This window comes from Lonchura striata, chromosome 2 (assembly GCF_050655825.1).
Source record: "Lonchura striata isolate lonStrDom1 chromosome 2, ASM5065582v1, whole genome shotgun sequence".
NCBI lineage: Eukaryota > Metazoa > Chordata > Aves > Passeriformes > Estrildidae > Lonchura > Lonchura striata.
Window position 1 is genome coordinate 9,941,653 of NC_140704.1, and position 27,711 is coordinate 9,969,363.

Sequence of the window (27,711 nt, forward strand, 5' to 3'; positions counted from 1 at the left end):
CCTGCAGTAATTGTGCACAACTTTATTAAAAGTGAGTCAGCCACGATGAGGGATGGTTTCACGATCGTAGAATATGTCAGAGCTGCAGAGGAGAACAACAGTGCTTGAGGGCTGGGGGGATGTGTCCCCCATCCCCAACTCACGGGGTCTGAGCCCTGAGCCGCGGAACCAGCTCAGAATCACAGAATGGGTCGGGCTGGAAGGGAGCACAGTGGGTCATCTGGTCTTTCCATCACCAGTCATTAAGTCACCTCTTTTCAGCAAAGAGGCGATTGATGACTACAGTTATTGAATTAGAATATGACCAGTGGGTCATCTGGTCCAACCTCCCTGCTCAAGCAGAGCACACGGCAGAGGATTGTGCTCAGGTGGTTCTGGAATGAGGGAGTGAGGAGTGAGGGACACTCCTGTGGAGTGAGGGAGACTCCACAGCTCTGGGCAGTCTGTTGCAGTGCACGGTCACCTGCACAGTAATGAAGTTCTTCCTCACGTTCAGGTGGAAATTCTGTGCATCAGTTACTGCCCATCTGCTGGTGGGCACCACCCAAAGAGCCCTGTCCATCCTTTTGGCACCCTGCCATAGATATCTACACACATTTACGAGGCCCCTTGTCACTCTCCTTGAGGCCGAGCAGAGCCAGCTCCCTCAGCCTTTTCTCGAAGGAGAGCTGCTCCTTCATCACCTTGGTTACCCTCCGCTGGATCCGCTCCTCGTCTCTCGCACCGAGGAGCCCGGAACCGGGGCAGACCCCAGCCGTGTCTCGGTCGGCTGCCAGAGGCGCAGGCGGGCCTCCCCGCCCCGCTGGAGCCCGGGGCTGCCCGTGCCGGGGCGGGCACAGCGCGGCAGCGCGCCGCATCCATCGCTCGGCGCGCGGCTGCCGGCCCTGGCTGCCGGGGCGGGCACAGCGCGGCAGCGCGCCGCATCCATCGCTCGGCGCGCGGCTGCCGGCCCTGGCTGCCGGGGCGGGCCCGCGCGCGGCGCCCGAGCCGGCCCCGGCGGCGGACGCGGCCTGCGGCCCCATGGAGGGGGACAAGGTGAGGGGCGGGACCGCGGGCAGCGCCGCGGGCTCGCCTGCTGCCCCCCAGAACCCCCGCGGCTCTGCCGGGGCCGGCCCGGCGGCTTTGTTTGTCGGTGAATCCCCCCCGCCAGAGCCGGGAATTCCTTATCCCGAGGCAGAGGGGGATAGCTGGCTGCAGAAATACCCCTTGTTTCACGTCCTAGATAAAAGCGTGTTTAATTATTGATGCTCCTGCTAATTGCCGGGCTTTAGTTCTTCGGGAACACACGTAACTTGTGCATTAAGGTGTTAAATTATTGAAGGTTTGTAGGACTGCGGAATAAAGGGAGCAACCCCACACGCGCGTGCTAGCATCAATTCCCGTGTGACGTTTTCACCTGCAAAAGCAGTGAGCTGTGATGGAAAAGTGACATTTGATCTGAAATATCTCAGGTGTGTCGCTGTGAGGGTGCCAAAGGGCCAGAGGCAGGAGCAGCCACCCTGAGTGAGGAACCCTCCTTTTGCTGCTCCTGTCAGCCCTGCTCTTACCTATTTGAGGGCTCTCAAATTGGCGACTCTTTCTGCAAATAAGGAAGATAAATGTTTACATGCAAAAAATAAAGTACTTTTCTCTGGCTTAAAGACAGAATTTTGTCTTTCTCTTCTGTGTCTTGTTATTTAGAATCACATTGAACTGAGTTGTTAAATTAGATAAAAACAGTATGTTCTGAAAATCTCTTATCTTTCTAGTTGTGAGTGAAGAAACCCGTGTTGATCTCTTTCAAAATTTATCTAAACTAACAAGGTTTCTTTTTCCACTGACTGCTTTATCTTTAGATTAAAGGACAGATTCGTAACTGGTAAAAACGTTCATAGATTTTTTTGAGTTCAGTAAATCTGTGGCATTTCATATGAGCTGAATGCTCTCAGGTGGATGAATTAAGATAAACCCCAGTGTCATTTAAGTAACAAATCTTAATCTGGAATTAAATGAGTATATAAGTACTTCTAAATTAGCAGACAGGTGAGAAAGTTCAATAAATCCTTTGAAAGTTTGTTTGAAACATTATTGTGTAGACATTTACTTAGAGGGACAAAGGACTTGACCCTTTATAAAATATCTCATTTCCCCTGTTTGTTTATTATACTTCTGCAAAACCAGATATTTAAGTGGAAAATCATTGTACACAAAAGCAACAGCTTCTGGTTGTGGTGGGGAGGTGAAAACTGCAGACTCCAGAAAACTGACATATATATTATTGGCTGCCAGAGAACCACCTGTGAATGTGTGCTGTGTGCTTTTTGCCTCAGTTTGGAAATGAATCTGAAGCTGCCTCATCTGATGTTGTCTGTTGGTCATGCTGATTTTATGCTATTAACATCATTAGCATTCTTTGTTTGCTGATACATACACAAATATTGTCTAAATCCAAAACATGATTCTAAATGGGTTATTGTTTGAACATTCTGCTCTCTTCCCATCCATATCTTTCCTTCCAGGTGGCTTTCACACAAGTTCTGTTGAGTTTCTTAGGCTTTGTTAAATCTTGACTTAAGAAAATTATCAGCTTTGTTTTTACTTTCTCATCTGACTTTCTGCAGTAGTAAATATTTACATTCTTTGTTTTTTCCCCATTTTTTAAGTATCAGAAGAAACTAAACTGAAAGGACACTTTATATTTGATATAAATACTGCCTTCTTGGGACTGCTCATTGACTTCAGAAGTTTACCAGTCCACTACAATCTTCTTTAAAATCCAAATTTGAAAAGACAAGATCTTTCTCATGTAGAATAGTAGAATAGTTTAAAATATATATATGCTGTTAAAATACTGCCTCCATATAATGAATTAACAAAAAAAAAAAAAATTGGCACCCTATGTTTATTTTCTTCCACCAATGCAGCTCATCATTACAATATTTATGAGTGATTGTTTTGTTAATCTTCAGTAGCTTTTGCCAAATCTAAATTTGAGAATAAGGATAGCTTGATCATGTCACGTTGGATATGGTCTTCATCCTTCAATGAACTAGTTAAAATATTCAATAGATTCTAATTCCTCCTTTCCCTTAGTAATCTCAAACAATATGAATTTTTATTTAGTCTCTGTAACAGCAATCAAGCAGCCAAGTGGAGGAGCTCTGCAAATGCAGATAGAAGAAATATAACTTATTTTATTTAGAGCACTCTTGTGAAACAATCGTGTCCTTTGATTAGTTTCATTATCTTTTTGTTCTTCTTCAGTGCTACATACAAATATTTCATGTTCAGTCAAGTTACACATGCAGTCTGAGCTTCAGGCCTCTTCCAGGTCTAGGAAGGTGAGATTTACTGAGCTAAAACAAATTATTGTTTGCATGATCTTTTCAGTGAGACTTGCCATATGTACCTTGATCCTTTCCTAAGAAATATGATTCATTGTTAAATTATTTACTTTGTCTCACCACGATACGAAATAATTCACGCACTCACACTGAGATCAAAAGAGCAAAAGGAAGTAACTTTTTTTTCTGACCTCACAATATATAGAATTCCAAAAGTGACAGTGGATTGGAGAATGAAATTGCCACCTCTCCAACCACACTGGTCAAACCAAGAGTCCATCAATTCTCTCCTTCCACAAAGAAGAATGCAAAATAATAATTATTTACATGAACAGTGTGTGAGAGTTCCAGTAGAAATATGTAAACATCAGAAGGCATATAAAACTTCTTTTAAAAGAACTTTAAAACTTTTAAAAGAACAGGGTGGCATCACTCCTCTCTGCAGATTGGTTACTCAGTCTTTTCTGCATTTTCTGTTCTAGAAAAGAACCAAAGAAGATACTTGGAAAGCAGAAGAACTTAGGAAACATCTAAAGGTGGATTTATTTTATTTCTGCTAGTCTTCATGTTAAGCTGCCTTACAGCACTAGAATTTATTGGTGGTCTAAAAACATAAAGAGTCGACTCTTTGTTCTAAATTAGGTAAATGGAAATAATGCATTGTTACAGTAATCACACAGCAGTCAATGGGGTGTGATTTGCTGGTCACCCAAATCCAAATGACAGTTCTGCTTTATATATATTATTCACTTTCCTAAAATACATGTTATCTATTGTATTTATGATTATTAAATCATATTGTATTTATTATCATTATCTATCATGTTTGTCCTGTGTTTTTAAACTGCTTAATTACATTATCCCCTGGTCAAATAGACATTCAGGCTGCAGTCAGTTACATCATTGATATTTATATTATGTTTGTGTTGTATTTTTTAAAAGCTGTTTTCCAGTATGTGTTATTATTATTCAATTTATTAGTTTTCTTCAATAAGCACAGACATAATGTTAGTGTTTACAAAGTAAACCTAGAACTATATCAACATTTTAATACAGTTTGGGAAATTAAATACATATTTAGTAATCTGGCTTTTTTTTTCCCCCACATGAATATAGTCCTATCAAAATAGATTGCTGAATTATAATGATATATTTTAAAATTTTATTTCAGGCATTACTACCAGATAGTCAAAATGAAGACCGAAAACACAGAGAAAAGAAACTGCAGAGAGAGAGGACTGTTCATGACACAGACCCTAACAGACATGAACGCAGAGACAGAGAGAAGAGCAAGGAAAGAACAAGAGAGAGAGAGAGGTTTAAATCCAGTGAAAGGGACAGGGATAAAAGGAGAGAGAAAGAAAGGGAAAAAGAACACCATAGAGGAGACAGAGAGGGACACAAAGTTCAAGAGTCATGGGAGGAGAGACACAGCATACTAAAACATAAAGACAGGGAGTCTGGTAGAGAACGAGACAAAAAGCACAAGACATATGAGATAAAGCAAACAGATCCACAAAATTATCTGAAATCATTGGAAGGAGGAGATACAGAACATCACAGAAGAAGAGAAATCAGGCATCGTTTGGGTAAGCAACTTTGGGTTGCTGTTGTACTTGGAAATATTTGATATTTAGATAGGAATACTCTGAAACCATATCCCGTCTTTGCAGAGAGGATAAAACAGGCAGGTGTGAGTACCTACTGGCATGTGTATTTTATGGAATATTTTTTTTAACTTAGTTTTATTTTGATGCATTTAAAAAGATTTATGCTTATTTCCCTTCCTCTGAAGAGAGGATGGACACCGCTGGTATTGTTGGTCAGTGCCTAGACACTGTCCTGAGTGATCCCTTCACTTGCAGGGTGATTGCTGAGATCAGTAGCATGTGTCATTACTCTTAGCATGACACAAACCTGGAGGGATTCATTAGGAGAGAAGAAGGAGTAACCACCTTTGGAGAGAAAATTTCAACAGGATTCCTTTTTAGAAAGCTCTTACGTAAAAGAAAGCAAATTGCTAAAATACTATTTTCTACATGCTAGAGTTAATTGTGTACAGAATTGGAATATTATAAAATCTGTTCCCTAATTTATACATCTGTTTTCTAGAGGAGGAGAAAACAAGAACTGAAGAGCGAGAAAGAAGACATAAAGCACTGAAGGTAAAGGAAATTAGTTAAGTGTTTCCATAACAGAATAAGATAAAATTGTAGTATAATGAAGAAACTGGATCAGACTGTATTTCCCAATAAATCCAAGAGATGCATAGATAGTAAGGTGATGACAAGTGTACAAAACAAAAACAAAATATATCTCAGATACCGGATTTTAAAGACATATTTTATTCTCTTTTTTAAAGTAAACATTAAATAAAATTTTTGTAGCAAAAATTTCTTCATTTTTGGTGAGTTACATCAAAAGTTTACATCTGCTATTTATGCATTTATTACAAGGGTAATTGATGAGTGTACATTCTACTTCAGACCACCTAGTAGATAAGAATTACTTTTTTGTGTGAAGAACATATAATTTAAATAATTTCCTGTAGCAAAGTGTGCATTGTCCTAGAAGAAGCACCAGAATCTCAAGTGTAGTCATAATTTTAAACTTGTTATTATAGGAAATTTAAAAAAATGGCTGGAAGAACCATGTAGCACAAAGATTAAGTACTTAAAATTCAATAATTTTAATGGTCAAATATGGATAGATTTGTGAAGAAAGAATGGTCTTGGGGAACTTTTTAACCATTTAATATTATTTTCCTCTTTGCAGGATAATGATTTAAGAAAGAAAATTGAAAAATTTTTAGCATACAAAGTTGAAGAAGGTGAACATGTGCAGAAATTAGAGAAACATCAAGACTTGGATAAAGAGAGAGAAAGAAAACACAGGCAAAAAAAAGAACATTCTATTGGGGCAGAAAAAGAGAGACTTTCTAAAGAGAAAAGTCATAAACATTATGGAAAGGAAGAGGAAGAAAAACATAAATCAAAGAGATCTAAAGAAAAATCTTCCCATGGAGGCAGAGAAGACCCAGCAGCAGAAGCTGATGAGAGAGTAAAAAGTAGAGAAAAGGAAAGAAATAAATATGATATAAGGGTAGGTTTTGCTAAAACATTACCTTACCACTTACTTTAATTCTTAGTATATTGTTAATAGAGGAATAATAAAATTGGTAGAATTTTAAGTCAACATTTTCTGAAATTTGAGGCTAAAGTGGTGTATGAAAACACTACATCTGCATTTAAGTATGCTAATTCAGAATTGATTCCTTCCATAAAATTTGAACAAAAAAATTGCCTTTATGTTAGAAATAAAATTCTTTCTTGAGGTCCATTAAAGTTTATTGGCTGCCTTTTTAGCAAAAAAAGTTTAATAGAGGCTACGTTTATGTTGTCTATGAAGGGAGCACAACTATCCAACTCATAAGTAGGCAGGTGAAAACAGACCCTTTATATTTGTGGTGTTTGCCTCTACTTCTGAAGCCATAGAATATCTTTTACATTTCTAATACAGAGCATGATGTTATATCCTAGAGACTTAATCAATAATTTGTCATTTTTTACTAATTTTATAACTATTTATTCAACAAGACTGAGAGAAGGAGTCTGTAGTCATATGTAACTTAAAATCGAATTAATTTTATGAGACATACAGCATTTGAGATGGTCTAGGGTAGTTTCTTCTGTTGCCTAAAGAGTGAAGATATACAAACTTCTTAAATAAAAGTTCAAATATACATTTTCTAGTGACAATATGAGTAATTTTCAATGTAGGGACCCTCCATGAGTGATTCCTAAACTGACTGACTGCAGCAGACAACAAAAGTCTATCAAGGGCTTGCTTAATGTTTGACTCCTTGGAAATGAACTCAGGTATCTGTTAGAGAACACACCCACTAATGCTTCTGTTCCAGAGTTGTATTTTATTTTCTGTTTCTGGATAGAGACAAAGACCTTTATCTTAAACAACCTATTGAATACATTTCCAAACTTAAGCAAACCTTCATAATACAGAAATTAAGATTCAAGTCCCTCTACAGAGGATTAAAAGTGCCTGAGACTGTTTTTGTCCCTCCATCCAGTTTGTGTGAATTGTAGTGCATACTGTTAAAGTCTCATACTGTAATTTTTTGGAACAGGCTGGCCACAGCCTTCCAAGGTCAGCCCTTAGGCCCTGCCAGTTTTTGAGAGCATCTTTCAAGCAATGACTGAAATAAAAAATAGTCTGTAATTGAAACAATTCATTAGCAACCTTTTTTGCTGTTTGATGAGAGTACTACTAATACAGGGTCATATACATATTCCCTGCCAGCATTTCTGACTCATGAATATTGTGACTTATTTCACAGAACAGTGAATACAAAAAGGAGGAGAGGATTCAAGAAGAAATGAGCCATCAGCTTGTAAGGTAAATTCAGAGATTTAAGATAATTATATACTAGATGGTGTCTACTAAGATTCAGTCACCACCAAACCTATATGCATAAATTCTTAATCTCACATATCTGGGTATAATGTAATTTTTTCCATAGGCCCAATAGTACAGCAATTAGAAAAAAATCTGTGTGTTTCCTCTAAGATGATTCAGATAAAAAAATGTATGTATTTGTATTCCTTTAATTATTTTTCTTCATTAGGGTAACAAGAAATATTTTTCAGTCAAATATATTAATCTGGGCACTTAGTTTTGGAGACAGATGTGCTGAATTTTGCCACCTGGAAATTCACTATTTAGTCAAGTGGACACATGTAAGGTTCATGATGAACTGCATCGGACTCTGTTGTTTAGTTTAATTTGAATATCAATACTCAGTTCCTATCCTAGATGATATCTAATACATTATATTTATATATATAGTAAGTTTGCAGTTGAATATGAAAAGAAAAATTCCAGATACCCTCAGGGATTATATTTCTAGGTTTTATTACTAGCATTAGAGAACTTTCCTGTATATTCTAGCACTTAGCTGAAGGCTCAAGGCTACACAACTTTCTGAAGTCTAATTCTCTGAGTACATGGTTGGTTGCAATCCTCACTCTTAAACCCTAATTTAGCTTCCTGGCTCAATACAAGTCTGGCTTGTTTGCTTCTGGGGAGACAGGCAGTGGAGTCATTAACAGTGTTGGCTCAGTATTACTAATGTTAAACCTGGGACAAACCACTTTGGCTGAAGTGAATTTGTGGAAGTCTGATGCTGTGCAAAACTAAAAAATGAAATATTTCAGAATACACACATTGGGATGCTACCTGGCAGCTGCACTCCGCTGTGTCAGCAGTGCTGAATATTCAGGCAGTGTTTTGTTGTTTGTTTGCCTGAATATTCAGGCTGCTGGGGCTGTGGCTGAGTCATTGTTTTTGCAGAGCTTGGGAGAAGATTTTAGCCATTCCTGAATGGCAGGGAAGGCAGTATGGTTTGGTGAGATGTCCTGGAACCCTGGTTCTGCTTCAGGCACAGTTAGTGTTGAATCACTCCAATTTGTTATGACACGATCCAGCCAAATTTTAATTTTTATTGTTTCCTTTTCCTGTGTTTGTCAATCCCAACAGCAGTAGATACAAATACTCACATAAGAAATAAAATATTCTCTTCTTGAAGAATGATACTCTCTGCTTACTCTCTACTTATGAAATAATCAAATAGATTATTGAGGAGCAAAGCTTGTTGTTGATTTGCTTCTGCTCTCTGACCCTGATTGTATTGTCCTCATAAAGAAGACCCCTGAATGAAAAACCAGGTTTGAAATCAGTCTTTGATTTATAGCTTTTGAGCATATTGCACCAACCTGATCTTGATCTCTGGTTTGCTGCAGATATTAATACAAGCAGTAAATGTGTGGAGTTATGAATTTTTTCTCACTACTTTTTCTTGCCTTTTGATGCAATTATAGGTGTTACATTTGGACAAAGTTTCTCAATTCTTTGCCATTAATCACTTGGTTATTTCATTATCCTTTTGTATCACAGAGATCTATAAAAATACTTGTAGAAATATTTCAGTTAAGTGAAAATTTCCAACTGTTCTTTCCTTTTCAGGAAAAAAGCTTTTTTTTTTTTTTTTACTAAAACAAAATCCCAAAAAACCAAAACTGAAACAGAACTGCTTTCTTATGAGTTAACCAATAGCATTGTTGTTTCTTTTTTAATAGGACTGTAAAAGATAAAGGAAAATTTGTTGAAACAGAGAACATGGACACAAGACAAGAGGTAAAACTAAGGGAGAGGAAATGATTTTTATATTTTGAAATTATTTATTTTAATATTTTTAAATGGACATGTGCAGACAGAACCACATTTTCAGCAAGTCTGAAGCTGTAAAGACTTGGGTTTATTTGGAACAGTCTGTGCAGATACAGCTTAACTCTAACATAAAAACTTTAAGAAGTTTTGTGATATTTTCAGCTTACTGATTCAGCTCATCTTTAGGTGTGAATTTCTGTGGTGAGGATCCAAATTTCATTTGTAGTTTGTGGAGAGAAATAGGCAGTTCAGTCCTCTTATATTTAGACTCCTTTTCCATTATCTTTTCTGTCTTCATTGGCAATAGGAAACAACCCAGGAGGGTAAAATTCCTGCTTAAGACCTGACTCAACAGAGAGACTTAAATTCCAGGGTTTGCATTCTATGCTGTTAATTTTTTTTATATTTACTGCTCCAAATGCCACAGTCTTCAAGATATTCCAGCATGACTTCCTAATCCTGCTTTATATTGACAATATATTGTTTTTCTTTATAAATTCTTTAAATTAGGAACCCAGATAACTACTGACAGGTGGAGATTTTTAGTGTATAAAAACTGTATGTATACCAGATGCATCTGTGTTATGAATAAAGATGACAGCTCTGTAGGCATTTTCTGAGATGATCATAGGTAAAAAAAAAAACTATAAAGTAGCCTAAAGCCTAATAAAGACTCACCTTTGAGTGTGTTACTAAAGAGGTCTGACTAAATGGAATAAGGATTTTTTAAAAAATCATATGAATTAAGCTATATGAATTAGTTACTGCTGATTACCTGCAACCTTGCAGGCAGAATAAATCAGAGAAAATTCTCAAAACTTAAATTATACTGTGGGATTCAGTCTGTTAATAAAGCACTGCAAATGTTGAAACCAGGTAAGTTGCCATAAATAAATGGCATTATTTTAATCAAGTTGATAATCTAGAGAAGGGAAATGTGTTTGAAGTTATTGCAGGGATACCATAAATATTATTCCATGTAAATAAAGTAGAGGATTCAATGTAAGCAAAATTGACGTATAAAAATTATCCTATTCTCCTGTTACATCCATGGCTCTGCTTTCCTGGTCTCAACATTTGCACTATTTTATTAAAAGATTGAGTCCTCCAGTATAACTTAGGTGTAGGGATAATTTTTTCTAGTCCTCAAAAGGGTGGGGCAATCTTATTTTGTTGTTAGCACAAGCAATTAAATTGTGGGCAATGCAGCAATTTTTATGTCTTTTTGAATAAAAATACTGTTAGAAAAACTGTTGATCTTCCCAAAATAAGCTTGAGGTCTGTTTTTCTTCCTGTACTATTAGTGTTTAATTAGTACTTAGTTTAATTAGTAATTAGCACTTGATAATATAAATTTCTTTATCTGTATAAAGTACATGCTGTATGTTTGTTTGAAAATGTAGAAATATCTGAGAATAGTAACTATTAATCTATTGTATGCTAAGATTTGGCAGATATTTTTCTGGGGAAAGATTATTGAATGGTTTAATTTATTTTTCTGATTTAGGAAGTGAAAGATACACACATCTCTAATCCAGACACAGGACTTGAGGATTTTTCACTGAATTATGAGGATGACTTTGAAGTGAGTAAAAGTAGACAGTTGTCTGTCTGAAGTAATTCTTAAGTGTCAAAATAAAGAATAACTTTGTTCACAGAAATAAACAGGATGTTACATGGCTTTTAGTTTTGGTGACAGTGACCTTAATGTAGCTAACAGTAGACAGTGAATAATTAAAATGTTATGTAGAAACTCTATACTATATATTTAGTTAGTTTTCATCAGAGGTTGGGAACCAACTTCTGTTTTTTCAGTTGAAGTATTTAAAAATGTTTTCTCTTTTTTTGTGGATTTCAATTATTTAAGTAACTTTCTGTGAAGATGCTGAATTATTTAAATAATCAGAGCTAATAATTTCAGATAAAAAATAAAAAAGCTGTTCATTTATCATTGAAAAAAGATAATAGAAAAAAGGTATTGACACACAGCATTCACTTCACTAATTTGTTTAATTGAATTCCCTATTTTTAGCTGTCTTTTGTCTACTTTAAAGATATAAGAGTTTGTGGCATGTGCTTTTCTTGAGCTGAACTAGAATCATCTTTGTTCAGTGAGGTAGAATTCATCTCCAGTCATGTCAGGAGTGATGATTTCCACTGTTGAGCTGGTCACTGCAGTAGTCCTTTACTATGCAGTGATAAGAAATAAGCACATTTAAGACTTTTCATACCATATGTGTTAGGTGAATATTTTAGCATGACATTAACTGTCTTAGTTTGGAGAATTTGTTAAAGGCTGACCCTTAGGCATAGACAGGGAGTGTGGCAGTTTAGTAAATGTGAGCCTGACATTAAAGGACAGCTTGAATTAAAACTGTCAAATAAATAACATCATACATCCCTGAAACATTTATGCCACTGAACACTCTTATTTTATTTTTTCAAAGAACATATAATTCATCTAAACTTACAGTATCTATTTTAGGATATTATATAGGATATTAAAAGACTTTAGGATATTAAAAGACTATTTTGGGCACTGTAGAACAACACTGAGATTATCTTCTCTTCATTAAAATTACTGCAGAATCAAGAGATGCTGTTTTCTTTCCATCAGTTATTTTAGAATGCCTTTCCATCAGAGGATTTATAGATATCTCTATGAGGTTTTTATTTTGAAATTTTATAATTTCTGTAAAAGATCTTGAAAAATGCATCTATAGTCTGGGTTTACCAAATATTGGAAGTTCTGTTACTTTCAAAGGTCTATGAAGATGATTTTGAAGATGATGAAGACAAAAGTGGTGAAGCAGGAGATGCAGAAGAAAACCTAAGAGATGTTCAATTTTCCAGAACATCAGAAATTGAAGAAATTCAAAGAGCAATTACTGCAGAGAATGAGAGAATTTTTACTCCATTGCCAAAGAAACTAGAAAATGAAAAAAAGGAAGCAGACATAGGTATGTTACTAGATACCAGCCTTTTTTTATTAAATGTATGAGTAACACATACAACTTACAAGTCAGCTGGCCACTTTTTCTAACATTCTGCCTAAAGACCAAAATCTGGTCCTCTGTATGAATCATGTAGATTTGTGGTAAGCACTGTAACGTCCCCATTACTAAATGATTCATAGGCATTACTAATAATTTAAATTGTGAAATATAAAAAGTACAGACTGACATTTAGTACATCTTATTTTGAGTAAGAGGAGCATATGAGAGTCTGGATTTTGAAAACTTGAGGAGTGCTGAAACAGTGTGGGGCTTCCACTGGCATTAAATTCACCTTTTACTTTTAAGCAAAGTTGAAGCAACTGTTCTGGAGAGAAAGCAAGAAAAATATCAATACTACTCAAATATATAGCACTTTATTAAATGCAAGCTCTTTCTGAAATGTCTGGCATTCAGTTGATCTGAAACCTGTGAGTGCCAGAGCTGCTTATTTAAGTACGGTTGTGGTTCTCCTTTGAGGTCTACACTGAAGTGAACAACCACACAGAATCATTGAGCAAAAGAATATTAAATAGCTTTTTAGTCTGGTTCATAGTACAGTCATGGAAGGATAACATGGAGTTTCTATAAGTCTTTACAGTATCTCTTAAAAGTCTTTTCCAGCCTAGAAGAGTCTCTGATTCTGTCAATAGATTTTCAGTTAATGGTCATTGCAGCAGGAACCAGCATACTGTAATGTGAATTTCTTCTTGCAGAATATTTATGCAATTATTATTTTTCTAATGAACAATACAAAATTGATAAATATTTTTCACTTTCAGAATTGTAGCACTTGGTGGTTTATTCTTAATTACTCAACACATTCTTTTTTTGATGAACTTTTGTTCTTGTTTGCTTAAAATGGTGATGTATCAGTCTGGCAATTATTTTTGTAAGTTAAAAAGCATTTTGCAAGTATTGCCTAAAAAGGTAGTCATCCTTTGAGGAAGTGAAGCACCAGTAGTCCTGACTGGAAGTTGGATCTTAAGGTCAGCTAGCTACAACCTAGCCAGGAAAGGGAGTAAGGTAGACATCACATCACTTGCTGTAGTAGGTCTGTTAACTGTGGCTTTTCAAGGAAGTTTCAGTGTTTTCCTTATTCATCTAAGGATATTAATTAAGCCTGTGTTGATGAGGCTCTCCTCTATCTGAGTTCTTACTCAGATGTAGTGTGCACATGGTGAAGTCTGTGTGAATTTAGTGCAATCTTTAGAATTGATCACAGAATGTTTCACTGTACACAAGGGAACAAAGCACCTGCTGATGGCAACACAAAGAGACACTTTCAGCATCAGTCTTCTAAAGTAAAAATTACAATGATCAGTCATTTTGAATAAGTTGATAAAGAACCATTTTAAGGACCACATCCTGGCCCATGACTGATGTTAAACTCATTGTACTGAAAATGGTGATAGAGCACTTTGTGTAACATGTGAACCAGGAACTTTTAGTAGCTGTGTTGTAACAAATCTGCTGCTTTTTAGATTTACTGCTTAACATTTTCATACACTTTTAAGTGTGAACTGTAACACAGTGTTTTACAATATCACAGAAAGGCAAGATTCTTCTGTCAGAAGCTCTTTTTGTGGAATATTCATGGATTTCCAAATGGCAAACCAAAGACAAAGCAGCCGAAGTATGGCCAGTAAGCAGAAGTAAGTGTATTTTAAATAATCCACAAAAATGACAGCTCACTATGTGAGATACAGCAATTTTTTGTTATTTTCATTGAAAATTCATTTTTTCATTATTCTAATTTTATTTTCATTATTTTAATTGAAATATGTGATACTTAATAAACTTGAGTCTTATGGAATCGAGTATTTTATTAACTAGCAGTAATTAGTTCTTAAGTGTGTATAATTTACAGGTATTGCTACAAGTCATTTTATAAGACAAATGTATCTATATATCAGTTTATGTGCATCATTTTATTTCAGAACGTGTTGCCAGGATTGTAATTTCTTTGTTTAATACTTCAGTCATTTAATTAGATATTGACTTAAAGTACTAAAAAGCAAGCCTTTTAACTACCATTAGGTCTCTGCAGAACTGTAACTTATTGAAATAATCAAGAATATATTGTGCATAAAGTTGCCAAAAGAGCACGTTCCCTTTCAGGAATGTGCTATTAAATAGCACATCCCCTTTCAGGGCATGTTTGTTGTTTTTACATTGATTGCTGTAAAAACATGCTATTATTGATCTAGATTTGAGATACCTGAGACATCTCTGTCTTTTACAGAAACAAATTGATGCCTGTTTTTTTGTGGAACTTGACAGAAGCTCTAGATTTGTCTGAAGCACTGTATATATCTCCAACATTCTTTACAATGTTTGGATGCATAAAGCAAGATTATTAAATGTTATTGTTAATACCAGATTCCAGTGTTTCATGGCTTTACATCAGTGGCTAATTTTCACATAAGGGAGATTTTATTGTCTAAGTTATTTAATTCACATTGCCTAAAATTATATACTCAAATGTTACACAAGTTCATTGTCTAGGCTTCCTCTCTAGACTGTAGAGACAGATTAAGAAACTCAGAAAAGCATCTCTGGAGAGTTGACTTCTGGAATGTTTGTCAGCCTCTGATGATTAAGTACCATGACTGATTGACTATGTTTATAACTCTGTGTGCATGCTAACAGCATACATAGCCTGTGAAGATAATGAGCATTTTCATGGGAAGAGGAAGGGGTTGTGGAATTTAATGTTGTGATAATACATTACTGCCAGTAAATAGACTGAAAGCATCCCATAAATAAGTTGTGGCACTTGGGAGTTGTAAATTATAAATGCAAGCTTATTAGTTTATTTTAAGATTTCTCTGCCTGTATCATTCAGATTTGTAACTAGTAAGCAAGTTTCTTATGTTTGAGTTATATCTCTGCAATCTGTGCCCATGTTTTTGAAGAGATGATACATTAGGAAGCACAAGTTAAAGTAAAATATGTGTAAGAATATGCAATAGATGTCATCAAGTACGAAAAAGGAGATGTGAAAATTGTCCTTATGCATAAAGAAAAAGTCACTCTAAAATACTGATAAAATTCTAGCTCTTGATACTCTAGTATTTTTCCTTTTCTAATACCGTCTTGCCTCAGCAAGAAGCTGTAACTAGAACATGCATCTCCAAGAGTGTCTAGATATAGAATTGCTATAGATCCATAATTATATCTGGTTTGTCTTTATGTATCACTTTTAAGTACATGAAAAACCTGCAAGAGAGAGAAAGGGAGACTGCAAAATTATCTAATTGTCAAAGACTGTACTACAGCAAGAGCCTGGAATTGACTTGTAAGCAGACATCTTTGTGTAATTCAAGCAGTTCACTCCAGAAATGAAATATATTAACAGCTTTATGACATTAAAGTAGATAGATAGTTGGGTCAATTGTGACAAGGACTTGCAATCTTTTCCTGCATATGTGTAACAAAGCTAGGACATCATGGAAGATCTTTATAAAGCATGTACACATATGAGTGATGTGAGTTAATAAAATGAGTTTAGGAGAATTAGCCACTGTCTTCGCTATAGAAGAAAGAGCCATTCATCTGTTACCTCATAGAACAGCTTTGGAATACTTAGGCAAGATGATCTGCTGAGCTTTTGATAATTTGGCTTTAGTAATAAACCATTTGAAGTTTTCCATTTGCAATTAGTATTGCATTTTCAAATAAGATCATTATCTCAATGTAAAATTGAATGAAAACTCTAAACAATAGTCTATGTATTTCTATTGTTACATTTTTATCTGCTAATTAATTTTGGTACAACTTCAATTCCCATAGATTAAAGGATTGTTTAGATGCAAAATCAGGTTTTCTTTCTTTAGAAATCCCAAATGTTTGTTCTTAACCATTTTTCTGTTTCTCTCTTGTAATTAATCCTGAAGAAAACGGAGTTCTGAACTTCTCCCACTAATTGACCTGGATTTCTCAGTTAGTTTTTCATTACTGGATTTGCCCCCTGTCAATGAGTACGACATGTACATCAGGAATTTTGGTAAAATGAACACTAAGCAGGTGCGTAACAAACACCTAGGAATGTTTCAATCCTCAAAAGCTGGATTTTCCTTCTGGAAAAGAATTGTCCTTAAAAAATAAAGTAGCTAAAGCTACCAGGACATAAAGTAATAAATTAATCATATTCATCTCTAAGCCTCAATTACAATAAAGCAACGACCTCAGAACTTTTGGCCAGATAGGCAATTTCCTTTCTGTATTAGAAGATGACTCTCATTTTCCTTCCCCATTTTCTAAAGGGCTTTTCACCTGTCTGTGACTCAGTGTCCCCAAATATGCTGGGTTTGATGTTTACACATCATGGAAGGCATTCTGTATTTTTACAATATTATTTATTTAGCACTCTGGTGTGAAATGTGGTAAAATGTGCATGCATGAAATAGTGACAGTGTGTCAGTATGCTTAGATCTGAAATTCACAAACAGAAGAGTTTTAAAATTACTAAGTTCTATTCAGTTATGTGCTGTCAGTCTTAGCTGTCTCACCCCATATATTGATAATTTAATCTTTCTACTTTAGGCATATGTTCAGTGTAATGAGGACAATCTTGATAGAGACATTCAGACTGAGGAAGTTGAGACACTGGAGAAATGGACACAGCATCCAGGAGAAAGTGCTCTTGTATCTGGAGGTGAAGAACATTTTCATCTTATTCACTCATGGATGAGTGCATGTCATATAAACCTTCTCTTTGGTATCCATTACTTGTGAGAATCTATAGAGTGGCAGGCTGCATTGATAGCAAGCTGACATAGGCACTCTGAATCCTCATGTGGAAAGTATGAAAAATAAGTGGCAGAAATAATTTTTCCTTCTGGCTTGATGTTTCTATTGGCAGCAACAACAGATCTTGTCCTTCAACGCTGTTATTTGTACAGAAGATAAATTGATTCCTGCCACTCTCCTCTTGCTTAAAAATGAAATTGTCCTTACACTTTTATTAACTGATTCTCTTTTGAAGCCTCAGGTTTGTTTTTTTGTTTGTTTGTTTGTTTGTTTGTTTGTTTGTTTTTTGTTTATCTGTTTTTCATAGGTCCCATAAACAGCCAGGATACATCAGTGCATGGAGCTCCAACACCTAAAATTGACTCACAAAGATTAGCAAATTTTCTCCGGTCTGCCTGCCAGGTACGCTTATATATCTTTAATATCCCTTATGAGCTGTGTGATAAATCACTTACAGTTCTTGTTCTATTTTAAATGAATTACTTAAATAATACTTGTTATCAAAGAGAATAATCTCTCTGCAAAGAAATGGAATCAGAGATGTGCAACTTTTATGTCTGTAAAGCTGTATTTTCAAAGTTACAAAATTAACAAGACAGTTGATAAACTTTTATGAAATTAATCCACATAACTTTAGAAAGCTACAATAATAGCAAAGCTGGAAGATAAGATGACCCTTTTATTTCTATAAATGTAATTATGTTTGAAAGGTGATTGCTGTTTTGCTAGAGGAAGATCAAGTTGCAACACAGCCCAGGAAACTAAGATCTCGACAAACCAGTCTGTCTATTAGTGATAGCTGTTTCCAGTTAAATACTAACCAGCCATTCCTCCATGGTAAGGGAACTTTATTCTACACTTTTTAGTGTACAGAATGATCTCTTATTCTACACTTTTTAGTGTACAGAATGATCTCTTCTTTCTTAGGCAAAGTGCCATGTTCTTTGTCATTACTCTGCAAACAGCACATATCAGGATATACAGATGATGTAAACCCCACTTTCCTTTTAATTGCACTAATATTGCTGGAACTCTGTGCAGACTTGTAAGCATCTTACAAGAAATATATTCCATCTATTCCTACCAGAAATAAAGCCAACAATTAACATGATGGGTGTAATTTCTTGTTCCTGTTGTTGAAAGGCCATCCCAAGGGGTGTAATTTTTGTTTGGGCTCTTTATGCTGACAATAGAGCCAAAGTTACAAATAAAGGCAGGTTATTCAACAGGGACACTGTAGCCTGATATATTTGTAAAGCAATTATATCTTCTCCATATAAACAGTAGCTGTTCAGATGAAAAGTGAAAAATAGAGCATCTGTAATTATGCAAGTAAGGGCTATTATAACACAGAACCCTGTGTCATCTAATATGAATATGTGTAGATAAAACTAAAACCAAAAAAGCCTGGCCTGTGCTGTTTCCCCTTTGAGACTTCGATTAATTTTCAGTGTATATATTGACATCAGATCAGATTGGCTTGCTTATGCCCAGAATAATTATTCTATTAATTTCCTGACTCTCTTCCTTTTTACTTTCTACTTCTAGTATTTTGAATTCCTTCTCTAGTCTCTACTTTTTTATTGTATAGCTTCAAAAGAAACACAGTGTTAATAGAAATATTCTTCATAATTGCATCTTAGTTTGTTGCTATAGTAGCTGAATATGCTTTTTCATCTGCATTGAATATGCTTTTTCATTTATTGCTTTTCTTTCTTGGCTTTTTTTTTTTTTTTAATTTTCGTTTAGGCCGAAAAATACCCTACTTATATGTCTCCCAAGTTCAGAGGCAGACACTACTTTCTGCTCATGGATTACCTGAAAAGGCAGATGTGGATTTGCTGAGCAGAAAGAGCCTTATATGTGTTTGGAACATCTGGCAGCCCTCCAGTCCTCAGAAAATTTTAATATGTGATTCAGAGGTATGCTTTACTAACATTGTATATTTTTCCATCAATTACAGGACTTTATTAAAAAAATGTATTTTTACTTTTGTCTTACTACAAAATATGCCATCTTCTATCTTCTTTACATATACTTGAGCCTAGTGAACAAAGACTGTTCTTGTTCTATTCTGTGCTCCAGAACCAGTTTGTAGTGATGGTCATGTTGTTTTGTTGGTTGTTTTGATTGTTTAATTTTGACCCTATTTCATGGTTGAAGAGTGAATAGAAGTAAACATCTGCTTTGGATGTTGTTAGGACTTCTCTCTGCTCATCATTCCCATACAGTTGAGTCACCTCTTTCAGCTTTGTGAGAGTAGATGCAGATTACACAAGGATTGTTTTGAAAAGGGAAGGCCTACTGAAAGTCTTGTATCCTACTTCACTTTTAAAATAATAGATTTCCCTTCTGCCATAAACATGTGTAATCTGTATTTTCTGGGTTTCCATGTTAACAAACCTATTTCAGGCTCATCAAACCATTGATCTTTATCATAATATCAACCCTGCATGCTTTTACTGTTTTACAGGTGATATGTTGCTGCTTTAGTCCCAGTAAAGCAACATTAGTTTTTGCTGGAACAGTAGATGGTTCATTGTTGGTGTGGGATCTTCGAGAAGACTCAAGAATGCACCCTTGTATGATGATCACTGGAACTGAGTGGACATTTAGAGTTCCCACATTTTCCACAGGTGAGCATCTGTGCATCCTGGTCAGCCACTTTGTGCACAGTGAAATTGTCACCTAAATCTTGATGTTTCTGTAATGTTCATGCAAGGCATCCTAGAGTGAAGAATAACATACAGCAATAGTTTTTTAAATAATTTTATTAGGAGTGTAGGTTTAGGTTAGTTATTAGGAAGACATTTTTTCCTGTGGGAGGCGTGAGGCACTGACACAGGCTGCCCACAGAAGTTGTAGATGCCCCATCCCTGGTAATGTTCTAGGCCAGGCTGGATGGGGCTCTGAGCAACCTGGTCCAGCACAAGGTGTCCCTGCCCACAGCTGGGGGTTGGAATCAGATGATCTTTAATATCCCTTCCAGTCCAAACCATGGTATGATTTTCTGATTTAACTTTGGCTGTTGTACTATTATTTTTCTAAAACACCTCACTACACACATTTAAAGAATCCTCTTTCTCCACAAGTGTTGCTAATTGCAGAAGCCATGTAAAAGTAAACAATAGTTGGTTGTAGATAGACTTTAAATTTTTTTAGTAGGTCAAAGATGCTTGATGTCTTGTGTTGCACACTGGTAGTCAAATGGATGTGTACAGTTTCATGTAGTTGCTATATAAGCAGACAGGTTTAATGCTGGATACTTAGGAAGCTTCAATGCCTTCAGTCTTAAATGAGATTAAGTTCAGTGCACAGGGCAAGTCCAGAAATTACTTGAAACACTCATTAGCCTTAAAATGTTATTAAATAACATATTCTCTTCTGGTGAATACTTTGTTTCAGGATTTTTCAGGATACTTTCTACTAAGAGTAACTTTTCTTCAATTTTGTCTTCTTTTATAGTACACAGTGATTTATTTCTACCCCTGCTGTTTATGGAGCTTGAAGTAATCCTTTCCATGCTAACCCTAAAATGGCAGATTTTAATGAAATGTCTGGTACAGTGGCATAAATGGTACATCAGTAATTTGGAAAATGAGAAGTGAATAGAAATATTGAAACACTGATTTATCTAGTAGTATTTTTTTAATTTAGCAGTTTGCAGTATTGTATTTGAGAGTTGTGCAGAGTTCATTATTCACCATTCTTTCTTTGTAATTATCATTCTCCCATAAACTGAAAAGTGATTAAGATTTTGTTGGGTTTTTGTGGAAAGTACTAACTTTCATTATCCTCATTTACAGATGGCATTCTAAACTCAGTAAACCACACCTCTCCTATACTGGCACTGGAACCTGTCTCAACTTCTCTCAACAGTGACCACAGTTATGGGCTCTCAAGCCTGTCTTATCAGGAGGGTATGTAAACTGCTTTTCTAAGCATCAATACATCTGAGTCTTTCTTTAGTTATCTAGTGAAACAAATATAGCCAAAATCCAGTTTATAATCGCAGTCTGCCTCTTTAAGTTGTTTGTAGTATCAATTGCACTCAATATTCATGTTTGTTTTCTGCTCTCATTTTTATGTAATGTTCGTTCAGTGCAGCTTCACATCAGATGTGGTTGTGTGCTTGTTATAAAGTCTGCTTTCTAGACTATATTTCCATGATAAAACAAGTTATCGCTCAAAAACTGTGTTTGGAAGAGTCTTAATGCTTCTCTAATGTCCAAAAAAATCCCTGTCTGAGTCAGTGGAGAACCTTGCTAATATCTGAAAGCACTTTAAATGTGTGGCTGTAACTAGTGGTTTTTCCGGTGCGTTTTGCCTGTTCTTTTTATGACCAACCTTTGCAAAGAAACTCTAATCCTCACATCCTCAAATTCTCAGACAGTGTGCTAGGGAAGACATTATCACTTCCATTACACATTTGTACTTTAAAATCCATAGCGGTTTGAAGAAATGTGCTGCCTATTGCAGGTTTTACAAGATTCCATCTGTTTCACTTTATATTCCCTTCCAAAGTCCACACAGAATCCAGACATTTTAAAAAAGATGCAGACTGAGATCATTTGCCTTTCTGGTAGGACAGGCTGCAAATGCTGGAATAGACCAGACTAGACCATGTAGAACAGAGTGTTTGAGTTGCAAGGGTCCTACAAGGATCACCCAGTCCAACTCCCTGATCAGTTTGGGGCTGACCAAGTTAAAATGTGTTAAGGGCATTCTGCAAATGCTTCTTCAACACTGTCAGGCTGGGACATTGACCACCTCTCTAGGAAGCCTTCTCCAGTATTTGACCACCCTGTCAGTAAAGAAAATTTCATTACCTTTTTTCCCTTTGATAGAATTAGGGCACTTTCCCTTTTTATGCAGCAGAGAAGATTGCAGACTTTTCAGAGGATGTATTAATGTAGGAAAAGTTTCAAATCCTTTGCTATTGTTCAGGAGGAAGGTCAGTCTATGAATATAAATTGTTGCCATTCCTTCCATAGAAATGTCAGGCCCTACATTTCAGATAGCTTCAATGGATGAAAATGGAATCCTCAATATGTGGGTGAGTATGCATGAAAAGAGAGAGTATAATGTGTAATAAAATACTTCAAATACAGCAACCCAAATTCAGAATTTCTTAGAAGAATTGCCTCCCTGAAAAATATAGCAACACTAACCATTCTGTTGGAATTCTCCTTAAAAGTTTTGATCTGATTCCCAAATGTTATCTTTAGGCAAAAGTATTAACAGGTACATGAATTCATGAAAAAAGGCAATCAATTGTTTTACTTCATAAAAATATGTTCACATATTTCCAATACTTGATTAATAGTCCTCAGTCATCTTTCACTCACCTACTTTAATTTTAAAATCACAGTTGTGTCAGAGATTATACTGAATGTAGGGGAGAAGTTAAATTCCTAATTCATATAAAACAAATGTTAAAGAGATAAAAAGTGAAAATCAAAGGATAAGATTTCCTTGACTAAAATATGATGGTTAGGAAAGCACTAGGTCCTCTGCTCTTAATTACTGTCCTGACAAATCTTCTATCACAAGTTTCAAGTGGCTTTTTACCTGATGCAGCTTTGGCCCAGCTGCTGAACCTGTGAAAAATAAGGGATAAAAGTATTTCACCTCCATGTCAGTATTTAAGTTCCTTAAAGCCTTAGCTGTAGTTAATTTAGTAACTTTAGTAGCAACAGATTCAGGCCAAATGAACAACAGGTTCAGGCCCTTTTTATTTTATGTATAGTTTGTGTATAGTTCATTTTCTTCATGTATGGGAAAGCACAGGAAATGTGTTACAATTCCTTGTTTAGGGTGGGTTTTTTAGTGACTGACCAAGCCAACAAGATGCCAACTAGCAATTAAGTGTAGAATGTAGCTTTCCATGTTCTGCTTTCCATCAGGGAACATCCAGCAGGCATGTGAAGCTATTTTTAGAATTGCAGGCATTGACAGGGAATCTACCTGTAATCATTGTAATGTTAGACCTGCCTCTCCTAACAGTCCCTTAGAGTTATTGCTTACTATTACAACTTTGAAGCCTGGTAAATATTGATTGTTTATTAATGTTAAATATTGACTTTTCAGGTAGTTGTTGAATTGCAAAAAGCAGATCTAGCTGGTTCACAAACTGACTTAGGTGAGTACTGTACTACTGTTAGAAGTAGAATAAAATGCTCCAGTTTTGACACTATGAAGTTAAAAGAGAGAGGAAGAGTCAGTGATGGCAAGAAGTAGTTTAGAAGAAGGCAAAATTACTGAAGAAAATATTAATTCTGAGTAGTTCATATCTGATGTTCGGGGTTATTGGTTAGGTAGGAGAGTTATTTTCAGTGCTAAATCTTTTCTGCTAATTGTGTATTGCTAATTGCCACTAGACAACCACATTTCTTACAATGCCAGAGTAGTTGTCAACAGTTTGTTTTTATTTTTCAAAGAATGTGCAATTCTTATGTCTTTGGTCATCCTTTAGTTTTAACCAAACCTGTTATAGTGCTTTTGTTTTTGCCTGTGTCTCCTTTTTGAAAATTGTCCTGAAAGCTCTTTTTTAGATAAGATACTTAATTTAGCATGAGAAAAAATTTCTGTGAAGACACTGAAGAACCAAGTCCATTCAGCCCTTTTTGAGTTATGTAAATGGAGAAAATTGCATTCTTTGTTCTTTGAACAAATTTACACTTACATGCTTACCTAACTGGAAAAGGCTGTGACTAAAATCCTTTTACATTTGAAAATACATAAATAAACAATGAAGTAATGCCAGAAAAGTAGAATTTTTGATCAGTTTCTATAAGCTCATGTACAATGTCAGACTATATAAAGCTGCTAAAGCTGGGTATTATGTCTGTGGAGAGGTACATTTTAAACCTGTGGTCATGTGTTGACACATTTTAACTGCAACCAGCAGTAAAATTTTTTCCTCTTCAAAAAATTTTTGTCTTTGGAGGATTTACATTATTTGCATTGTTCTCTGCTAACAAGTAACACAGACCAACTTCGTGGATGTATTATTGTACTATCTCATACCTGTAATTCATTGTCAAAAATCCAAGTAACATAAATGTGTGCTTTAACCATTTCTAGAATTGAGTTTTACAGAGAGAAAAAGCAATGTGTAACTGTTTCTATTTCTGTCAAAGATCATAACTCTTCAGATTTGAATTCTGAAGTAAATAGCTCTGAATTATTTAAGATTTTTATGTCAAAGGCTGTATCTGCAGTAAACTAATTATGAAATATCCTTTTACTTATTAACTTATTATTTAATTTATTGATTGTGCTTTTTTAATGCAAAGTGGTTAAATCAGTTAAAATAATAATTTTTTATAATTTTAGGCTTAGTTCCTGGAGGGAAAGTGAAGTTAGTACATAGCTCTACTATGGAATTGAGTAAGAGGTAGGAAAACTGGAGCATTTAAATTTTACATATGTTATCTCACAAAGCTATTTTTACCTTTACTTTACTAATTTGCTGTTACATAAGATATATTTAATATATTTAACATTTAACATGTTTGTGGGTTTTTTTAACACACATTTCTTCTTAGATCTAGTCATAGACATCTTAGATACAGAATTTCTGTATGTACTTGCACAGCTTTAGGAGACAATTCCCTGTGTTAATGTCATCTTTTGCCTTTGCCATTTTCCTCAGCCTTTTCCCAAAGGAAATTAGCCAGAGAATGCCACAGACACTGACTATTAAATTTCTGTCTTCTAATCCAAATCACTTCATTGTTGGAACAAACATTGTGAGTACCATCCTGGAATTAATCTCGTTGTTAGTTTTTTAGTTTTGAATCTGTCTCATTTAGTTGGGATTTTACCAGTAGACTGTATAAAATCTCTAATTTGAGCCTATATTATTTAAGTCTGTTAGCTATTAAAATTTGTTAGCTAGTAAGGATCTATTAAAGTATCAGCTCATTAATTATTTAACTCTTTCCTGTAATACCAATAATGCAACTTTTTTTGTTTTGTTTAAATAATTTTCTTTGTATTGTTCATAGGGTCTGGTAGGCCATGGTACAAGGCATGATTTAAAAGTTGTTCCAAAGCTATTCAGGCCCCAGGAGAGCAGACTGAGATCCATAAGCATCACTGCAATTGATTTCTTCCCTTTTGGAAAGCCACTGTTTTTGGTATGAAAATGTTTTAATGGAAGTTTCATTTTTAATTACTTGCTGAGGGAATAGTTCTAATTTTATGTATTTAATAGATATGTTAGTAGATTTACCTCACTAATTCAGATCTGTCATGAAGGATGACAAAAAAAAAAAAAAACAACACATAGAATATTAGGATAATTTAGGTTGGAAAATCATGCTGTTGAGCCAGGGACAGGTATGATTTCAGAAGGCAAATGAATGTTTATTCAAAAGCACTTCTCTCTTTTATAGAGAACATTGTGAACATTAATTCCATTGGTCTTAAAGTAAAAACATTTCACTTGATTGGTATACTGGACTTAGTGTGATAGAACATATCTATAAACAATATGAAAGGAAAATAATATAATAGATTGTTTACATTCTTCTTGGACATTTTCCCAGGCTCAGCCTGGCAGAAATCTTTCTCTTTTTCTCTCTGACTGAACTGAGAATATCCACAGGAAAAGACCCCCAAGATGATCAAGTCCAACCCTTAACCTATCACTGCCAAGTCCACCAGTAAGCAATGTACCTAAACACCACTTCTTATATCTTGCTTAGTTAGTTTTGTTCCAGAAAGTATTTTCTTTTTATCTGTGGTGTAGGTTGGCTGTTCAGATGGAAGTATTAGATTACACCAGATGACATCAGAGTATCCTCTCATGCAGTGGAATGACAGCACAAAGGGCCAGCCAATTATTGCCCTGCAGTGGGCTTTGACAAGACCTGCTGTGTTCTTTGCCCTGGATGCATCATCCAATATTTACATTTGGGATCTTCTGGAAAATGATTTGTTGCCTGTGGCCAAGCAGACTATCCCATCAGAGAGGTAAGGGCTCTCTTTTTAACAAAATATTGATATTGTTACTTGGGTTTTTTTGCTTGATTTTGAATGATCATTAGAATTTGCTTTTCTAACTGTTATATTGTGAACTACTGAAGGTGTGGAAACAAACTACAGTGTGCTAAATTTTGACTGTCTTCTCTAGGCTGAAGTTTGCCTTGCTGAATATCCCTCTAACTAAAGGTTTTCCTTGAATCCTTGTTAACTGTAGCAACATATTGGAGAAGTTACTACAATTTTTAAATTTTTAACATTTTAAATTACTTAAATTTTAAATTTATTACACTGTACTGGAAAATGCCATCAAACATTGTTCATTTTTGAAAACTTGAAATAATTTAAAACAGGATTAGAAATTAATGATTAAATGCATGGGGGAAGATATGCAAGTTATATTTACATTAAATGGTCTCCACTGGTGAAAAGCTAAAGAGCACACTGGGGCTTGAGCAGAAAACAAGAATCATTTAGTTGACTGTAGGTAACCTGATACAAATATGATTGAAAGCACCAATTTCTGTGTATTTTCCCTCAATTAAAAACCACTTCCTTGTTATTTTGATTTCAGGGCTGTAACTATGACTCTGCTGGGAGAGCCAGAAAAAGCAAATGGATTGTTAGGAATTGTGCTGGCCAAGGAAACTGGGCAGATAGAAATTCAGTATGTAAAGAAGAAGTGGGCATTACCTCAGCCTGAGGAATCTGACAAACTGTATTCTATTTTATTGCAGTCTTTTTAGAAACAGGGTTGTACAGTTGATTGCAAAATATATAGTTTATTTTTTACTTCAATTAAAAAATTTAATGTAATTTGTATGTAACTTCTGTATATTCTAAAGGCTATCAATACAATATTTCAGCTGAAACAATATATTTTATCATAAAAATGTCAGAATCAAATTTATCATTACTGTACTCAAAAATATGTTGATTGTGTTTCATTACTGAAAGTACTCTAGATGTACATATATTTTTAAAAAATAGCAAAAATGCATTCCTATAAATTGCACTGTTGTTTCTCCTCATTTCACTCTGAAAGAAATCACAGCAATTCTTTGGCAAACATAAAGTTGTGTTTCTGTACAACCCGAGTGTGAGGAGATTTCCACCCCTGGGCCTCTTAAACATTAATGCTTAGCAAAAATTTCTTGTGTCTGCCTAAAGACCATATGCAAACATATCAAAACACAAATTACATCACACATATCTATCTTCTGATTTTGACTCTGAAACGGTGCAAAAGGAATACCTGACTAACTCAGGTTCTGAGATGTACACTCCCTGTTTGGATTGATCTATGTGAACAATGTGCCTGGGAGATTTACTGAAATTCTAAATCTGTTGGGATTTCTGACATAAAACAGAAAGTACTTACCTGTTTAATTCTGCAAATAATTTCC

At 35.3% G+C, this 27,711-nt stretch overlaps 1 protein-coding gene across 1 annotated transcript; it reads left to right on the forward strand.

Annotated features, from left to right (window-relative positions):
- Positions 1-960: 960 nt before the first annotated feature.
- Positions 961-27,315, forward strand: DYNC2I1 (dynein 2 intermediate chain 1). The gene is made up of 24 exons (XM_021526534.4): positions 961-1,035; positions 3,806-3,859; positions 4,495-4,912; positions 5,436-5,488; positions 6,099-6,425; positions 7,678-7,736; positions 9,476-9,533; positions 11,074-11,151; positions 12,331-12,526; positions 14,112-14,214; positions 16,459-16,588; positions 17,108-17,219; positions 17,622-17,716; positions 18,025-18,151; positions 19,064-19,236; positions 19,788-19,950; positions 21,121-21,234; positions 22,309-22,370; positions 23,405-23,456; positions 24,653-24,713; positions 24,972-25,068; positions 25,327-25,458; positions 26,073-26,296; positions 26,880-27,315. The coding sequence occupies exons 1-24, from the start codon at positions 1,021-1,023 to the stop codon at positions 27,049-27,051; spliced, it is 3,075 nt and encodes a 1,024-aa protein (XP_021382209.3). The 5' UTR covers positions 961-1,020; the 3' UTR covers positions 27,052-27,315.
- The last annotated feature ends 396 nt before the right edge of the window (positions 27,316-27,711 follow it).